This window comes from Echinops telfairi, unplaced genomic scaffold (genome assembly GCF_000313985.2).
Source record: "Echinops telfairi isolate 266 unplaced genomic scaffold, ASM31398v2 ScPeMD7_1;HRSCAF=3_0, whole genome shotgun sequence".
In the NCBI taxonomy this organism is placed as follows: Eukaryota; Metazoa; Chordata; class Mammalia; order Afrosoricida; family Tenrecidae; genus Echinops; species Echinops telfairi.
This window is the reverse complement of record NW_022103896.1, coordinates 77,762,498-77,770,002: the sequence shown is the minus strand read 5'-3', so window position 1 is coordinate 77,770,002 and position 7,505 is coordinate 77,762,498. Positions and strand designations below refer to the sequence as shown.

The window sequence follows — 7,505 nt, the reverse complement described above, 5'->3', positions numbered from 1 at the left end:
TAGGTATGTAGGGTGGGAACTTAAGACTTTGGCTAAAGTAAAAATAATTGTTGCTTTTATGAACCATATGACATTTTGACAGTGGTCCGTTCTATTGTTACTCATTGCCATGGTCCCATGTGTTACAGAGGAAAACTGTTGCACAGGGTTGGGGAAGTAGACTGCCACGTCTACCTCCCCAGGAGCCTCTGTGCAGAGCGACTCACCATACTATTGGTTAGGAGTCGAACACTGAACCATGTCCATCGCCCATGGACTCCCTGTTGCCATGGACTCAATTCCAACTCACAGCAAGCCTGCAAGACAGAATACAACTTTCCCATTGGGGTTCCAAGGCGGTAATCAAACTGCCTTCTCTTTCTCCTGTACAGCAGCTGGTGGCTGTGCACTATAGACAGACTACAGAGAGTCTGACTTTGATGGTACTACAACAGACTTGTTCACGTCACTGCTACTCTCAAATACAGATTTTTTTTTCCTCTTTAACTCAAAACCCCAAGACAAGAACATGCTTCCTTGCATTAATACTACAAATGGGGGTTCTTTGGGGTTTTGCTTGATAAAATCTGAAACCATCCATTCAATTGATCACAATTCCAAACAAAAGTGAAATTTCAGGCAGGTAGGAAGGTAATTAGCAAAAAGACAGGGCAGCTTGGAGACTCAAGCAAGGCTCACCAATGTGTTAAAATGGCCCCACCTCATCATTGTGAAGCCCAGGCCTCGTACGTTATATCTGTCTCTGCTTCTGTCTCACCCCCACATACCACTCCACTCAAAAATAAGCATCTACAACCAAATTCTCAAGTTCACCACAAAATACGATAGGACATGAAAATGTTTTGTGTTTTCATCAGCAAACAAAGTCAAAGCTTATTAACTTGTGTCAATGCCTTCATGGGCAATCTTATATCACAAGATGGAATTTATATACTCAATTTATATAGGTGTTGGAAGCAAGCAATATCCAATTCTTTGCGCATTCAACGATCAAATAATTGACATTAACAAGACAATTAATGGGTAAGAATCTAAATCAAAATATTCAAGGCAGGAATAAAATCAAGAACACGACAACATTTCAACATTCTGCCCACTTCAAAATGTCAGCTAAGGAATTTTTCTAATTTTACCTGAATATACAAGCTCTCAACTACAGCGCTTTCATACAAAATATTTTGTCTGTTTTTAGTAATTTAGTGAATATGTAGAGTTTATAGAATATATACACAGCAAAAGAGTACATGGAAACGTAGATGAGAACAATTTCCTTCTTTTATATACCCAAATATTACCTTCAGAAACAAAAAATTCTGCTAAATAAAATGCAGTCTTCACAGCATTTGGTGAATGGGAAATGGCTTCCTCTCCCCACTCAAATGTTGGTTTCTCTGGATGCCACTGGACACCATATACTGGATACTTATAGCCTACAGGAAGAACACATACAAAGGAGTTAGAATAGTCCAGAATAAGGGTCAGCAAATGGTGGCTCATGAGACATATGGTACATACACATGGCTTGAAAGTAAAATGGAATCTTTTAAAGGATATTATTCAGATAGTTGTGCTTTCATTCGTTCATTAAAATATATAGTTCTCAAATAAATTTTAAATTGTTGTGAGGAGCTAGGATTGGCTCTTCCATCTGAAAAGTTTGCTAACCCCTAGTCCAGAATGTTACATGCAATTATGTTTCATGTCTATGCAAAGACAATAGTTTCAGAAAAGTAAAATCATGTATTCTTCTTAAACACAAACTAATAATTCAGTTCAGTCAAAATGAAAATCCCTAATGAAATCTCTCACTAGTTTTCAATGTGCTACAGTAGAGGTCAGGGCCCTCGTGGTTACATGTTTGACTAAGATCCCTAAGGTCAGCAGTTCAAAACCACTCCTTGTCTTCAAGGGAGAAAGACAGGGCTTCTTCTCCCATAAACAGGTGCCATCTCGGAAACCTGCAGGGGCAGTTCTATCCTATCCTGTAGGGTCTCTATGAGTCTGTCTTGACACGGTGGCAGTGAGCAGCAGTAGAGGGACAGTGAATAGAGACTGAAATACGCTGCAACTATGAACCTACCACCATCACGAGGCCGTTGTAAGACTGCAGCACGCTTCCTTCTGTTAGGAGTTGGACTCAACCCAATGGTAACCTACAGCACAGGTTGCTGCATAATTCACTTTCCAGACAATCATAGTAAATTATCTTAGCCTTGGAGTACATAGTACTTCGACCATGAAGTGCACACTGTATTAGGGACACAAGTTTCTCTCCGATGGGCCTCTCTTTTCCCCTTCATCAGTGTTTTCACCCTCTTGCATAATAACTTATTGCTACGATAATGGGTCCTTCTGTAAATGAACTTGTCTCAGCCTACATTAGGTGAATTATTTTATGGCTTCCCGTGGCATTTTAAAAATAGATGTCAGCATTTAAAAATTGCTATGAAAAATTCTTGGTCACATAATTCAATTATTTTTAGAAAGTGGAAATATCTTTATAGGCAAAATTTAGATAATGCCTAGGTTTTGCATCAAATAGACAAAAAGAATTCCAGTGTGACTAGTCTGTGCCTAGAAAGCCCTTGTCAGGTGTTTTTCCAAATCTGGTGAATAAAGGGGATTTTCCATTTTGATTTTCCATGTGTGTTGTCCTGATCGGTAATGACACTGAGCAATTTCCCAGGTCTTTATACCAAAAAGTCAAACACATTGCCAATAGCCACCTCAAGTCTGGACTCTTTACAGAAGCAAAGCACCACATCTTGCTCCACCAGATCAGAAACACCACCCTTTCGGTTAAGAGATGAATACTTAACCACTGTCCCACCAGAACACCTTAGAAAGAGGGAACCGATTACAAGGAACCATATGTGACCTCCTCCCTGGGGGACGGACAACAGAAAAGTGGGTGAAGGGAGACGTTGGACAGGGCAAGATATGACAAAATAACAATTTATAAACTATCAAGGGCTCATGAGGAAGGGGGGAGCAGGGAGGAAGGGGAAAAATGAGGACCTAATGTCGGGGGTGTGAGTGGAGAGAAAATGTTTTGAGAATGATGTACAAATGCGCTTTACACAATTGATGTGTGTATGGATTGCAATAACAGTTGTATGAGCCCCTAATAAAATGTTTTTTTTAAAAAGTGATTTCGCTATAAAAAAAAATTATCAAGGGCTCATGAGGGAGGGGGGAGCGGGAAGGGAGGGGGAAAATGAGGACCTAATGTCAAGGGCTTAAGTGGAGAGGAAATGTTTTGAGAATGACGAGGGCAATGATTGTACAAATATGCTTTACACAATTGATGTATGTATGGATTGTGATAACAGTTGTATGAGCTCCTAAGAAAACGATTTTTAAAAAATCACCTTCTCTTACATAAGGTCCTTGATTTCCTCTAAAATCTTATCATTTTACTTTTCCATTTAGGTCTTTCATGCACCTGAAATTTATATTTTTTATATGACACCGAAGTACAAACTAAACCTACTGCCATAAACGAATGCAAATCACAGTGACCGTATAGAGTTTGCAAGGCTGGAACTCTTGACAGAGCACCTCGCTTCATCTTTCTCCTGGTGAATATGAACTGCAGACTGAAATTAGCAGTCCAATGCTTACCTGACAGTGCTATAAAAAGGCTCCTTTTCAATGACAGAGGGTATTAGTTTTTATTTTTCAAACATCACCAACTGTCCCAATATCATTTATTACACACACCCTCTCCTTTCTCCTTACTGATTTTCCATATAACATCACTTTGTCACCTATCAAGTATCCTTAGCTGTTCTATATGACCTGTGATTACAGATGCATCTTCACACACCAACACACTTCCGAACTCATACATATAGCTGGTAGTTATCCCAGTGATGCCAAGCCAGAATAGTATGCCTGCCTCAGTTCCAGGATATACTGGAAAAATAACTAATGCAATAACAAAAATAAAGGTGATGCAAACCAACCGAGGAACAGAGCAATGTCTTAGATATATGAGACAACATCAAACAATATAAATAACAAACCAACACACACACACACACACCAAAACGGCTCCAGAAATTGACCAAAACATATAAAAACTTCCAAAAGAAGAAATGACATTAGAATGGATAAGAGATTCAAAAGAATTTTGCATACCCAAGTCAATTACAGGTTTTTTCACAATAGCAAAACGCAGAATTTGATTATTTTGAAACATATTCGTTTATTATCTTTTCAAGTGTGTCTTATTTCTTTACCAACTTGTGTAATCATTCTAATATCTAAGATTTGGACAAGTTTGCTTCTACACCTATAATTTCTACGAGTTCTCATTTTTGGCATTTTGCTTCCTTGTGCATTCCTGGGTTTTAGCTATGAATTACGCATTTGTCTTAGGCTTTTAAGTGGAAATTCCTTGAGGGCTGGGGAAAACCCAGGTTCCTCCAAGGTGATTTACTTACATTTGCTTCTGCAGTGCATTGAGGACACTGCCAATTTGAGAAAATTTTAAGTAGAATTCTTTGAGATTTGTTGTTCTGTCCAGTTAGTACAATGCAGGCCAACTAGGCAGGCCTCTGATTACGAATGTCCATGGCTTATTGAACTCTTCCATTGTCTTAGTGCTAAAGGTTAAGACAGACAATTCTCCATGCGGTGCTGCAGGCTAGCTTCCAGGCATATTTTTAGTTCGCCTGATGTTGAAATTACAGTCATTAAGTCCTAATCCATGTTCATAGACCCTGACTTTTGCTTGAAGTTCTCCTGGTTCAACAATACTGGTTTACCGGTAATTAGTCCAGTTCTCTCATGGAGTTTCTGGCCTGGGTATCCTTATTTCCTTACCAGTGTATCATTGCTTTTAGAAAGAGATTTTTCTAAATCATTTTTTGTTGCTTATGAGAAAACAATCTGTCACAGTATTTAATTTGCCATATTGGTGGGAAATATGAGAGGGTTTGAAATTTTTCATTATCTGTTTATTCCATTTTTCCATAAACTATTTTTAAACTTTTTATGGTGAATTGGGTGAAAATGTACAAAGTATATCAATTTTACATTTAAAAATGCATATGTTGTATTTCCTCTCATTTATTTCCACCCCCCACGTCACACTGCATACCCGACTGCCTCTGTGTTTCTTGTTCGCGTTCCTCCTCCATTCCTAACCCTTCCCTGGGGAAACGCTGCCATGTTCATCTCAACTGGCTGATTACCTAAGGTGAGTACTCCCATCCTCATGTTACTGTTCCCCTTGCATAACTACGAATTATGGTTTGGCTGGTAAACAGAGCGGGGAGTGAGTTCATTTCCAGATCTGAAGTGTGTGATACCCCTCACAGTAATCACTTTTTCCTTTTACCTTCTTTTTCATCACACCCCCCTAGAAAATGGCTCAGGGGAGCTGAAATTATTTGAAACCTGCACAGAATCTGTCTTCTGTCACCAAATACACCCTAACCCTGTCATCGGTCTCCATCTCTAGTTCTCGGTGAAATGCCGGTTATTCTTTTTTTTAAAAATTGGTATCCTATAAAATTACTAAGTATGAAATTAACAAGCTGAATCAAGTATACACGCAATCGTATGATACTCACCTTCCATTGAGGAAATAAATTCGATCTTGCCATCTGTATTTGTAGTTATTACATTGAAAAACTCCCTCAACTTTCCATTTGCTGTAAAATTCTATGGTAAAAACATAAAATAAAATGAGTACTTCTGTAGTTAAACCACGCTAACTAATTTTATTATGTACTATGTGATACCTTCACGGAGAGGCTCCACTTGTGGAAATTTGCAGTCAGAGGCTCAGTAGAGAGTGACAACAACAAATCAACAGGAAAATTCTGGAACATTCTGCCCTGCGATGTAGCTGAAATAATTTAAGCACCAGAAAAGATAAAATTTTCTGAAACAGTTTATCTGTAGTGAGAGAAAAGCCATTATCGAGACATTATCAAAGTAATTAAAGGACGGGAGAACAGGTCGCTTCCACAGAACTCTAGTCAAATGGGATGTTCAAACATGCTCCTGGCTGAAATACTTTTCTTTCAGATGGTTAACATGAACAAGTAAAATTTTTCTCATACGAGGATTGCTTAGCAGGCTAGCCATAAAGATAAATAGTAAAAGAATTTGGGTTCCTTAAGCAGCTCTGAAAAACATTAGTAAAATTGTTGTGTGATTATATGTTTTCCCAGGAGCGTATCCATAATTTGAAACACACTTTCAAAAGGACTTCAGGCACCCAACCATGTAGAATGGATATTAATGAAGTCAAGAAATGTCTATGGAGGAAACAGCTCACAAAGGCAATGCATCTTAGTGGCCAAACACCCCAGGCTCTGGAGTCAAGTGCATAGGCTCAAATACCAGGAATGAGTTAAGAGCAATCTTGATAGTGTCCAAAGTTAATGTTTTCTTCATAAGCGCCCCAGTATTCTTGAAATATGTCTCTTTTATATAAACTGGGCTGCCAGCACATACAGCCCAAATAGTCTAACCTAATTCAGGAACTCTTCACAGGAGTTTAACACTGATTAGTGTAATATGAGAAAAGTTTTCGAAAACTATCAAGCATACTCTGTAGTATGACGACAACTACTTTCCTTCTAGAGTCCTTATGAGATCAAGAACCATGTGCATCATTTAGAGAATAATTTGTATTAATTAGTGCTCAGGATACAAGGATCAAAGGACTTAAAAGAATCACTACATGTGTATTCAACCAAGAGAAAAGCGTTGGCACTGGATTAATCCTAGCTAGCATTTACTGAACTATATGTAAGATACTTAGCACAGTATCGGGAGCGTATTATCTTAATTGTAAGATTGTACTTACTTCCTCACCAATAACCATGAGGACACTAAAAGCAGAGAATGGTTATGGGATGACCCCACGGCAAAGTGACCAAGCCAGGACTCAAAACTAGGGCCATTCCAGAGATCTCACTCGCATGGCCCAGTGGCCAGAAGTCATTGTTTTTTAAAGTTATCATTAAGAGTTATCAAATTCCAAAATCCACTAAGCAACTGCCATCAATTAGTATGAAGGTGATAGCCCACACCTTCAATCTGTGTAAATAATTGAGGAGTTCACAGATGCAGTGAGCATTTTTGCTTTTGCTGTTAGCTAGTCAGCAATGCTGCCCACCAGCATCTATTTCAAAAGGGCTGGAAACGGAACGCTGACCTCCAGTGAAGTTCAGTGGCAGTGACACGTGCTCCGTCTTCGTGAGTGTTAATAAATTCTCCTCGCTGGCCAAGATCGTGAGCTCTTCAAATCCAAGGCATGTGCCCCACACCGGAAAATAGTCTCCATTATTGAAACTCTTGGCAAGGTAAAAGAGAACAAAGTAAGTTCATGCTAGCTGTTTTGAAAACAAAAAGAGTATACATCAAGCTTATCGTTAAAAGGCAGGTCCCACCAGTGGTGTGAGTGGCAAAACAGGGAGGGTAAAGGGAGAATGGGTAGGAAAGAGGGAACCGATTACATGGAACTGTGTGTGACCTCCTCC

General features: G+C 39.0%; 1 protein-coding gene across 1 annotated transcript in view; it reads right to left on the bottom strand.

Moving 5' to 3' along the window:
* Positions 1-1,173: 1,173 nt before the first annotated feature.
* GGH (gamma-glutamyl hydrolase) overlaps positions 1,174-7,505 on the bottom strand; it is a 23,358-nt gene continuing 17,026 nt past the window's right edge. The window contains exons 5-8 of the mRNA XM_004697757.2: positions 7,181-7,319; positions 5,754-5,860; positions 5,583-5,673; positions 1,174-1,430 (exon numbers count right to left, since the gene is read on the bottom strand). Coding sequence (XP_004697814.2) covers positions 1,189-1,430; positions 5,583-5,673; positions 5,754-5,860; positions 7,181-7,319 — 579 coding nt within the window. The 3' untranslated portion in view covers positions 1,174-1,188. The remainder of the gene's footprint in view (positions 1,431-5,582; positions 5,674-5,753; positions 5,861-7,180; positions 7,320-7,505) is intronic.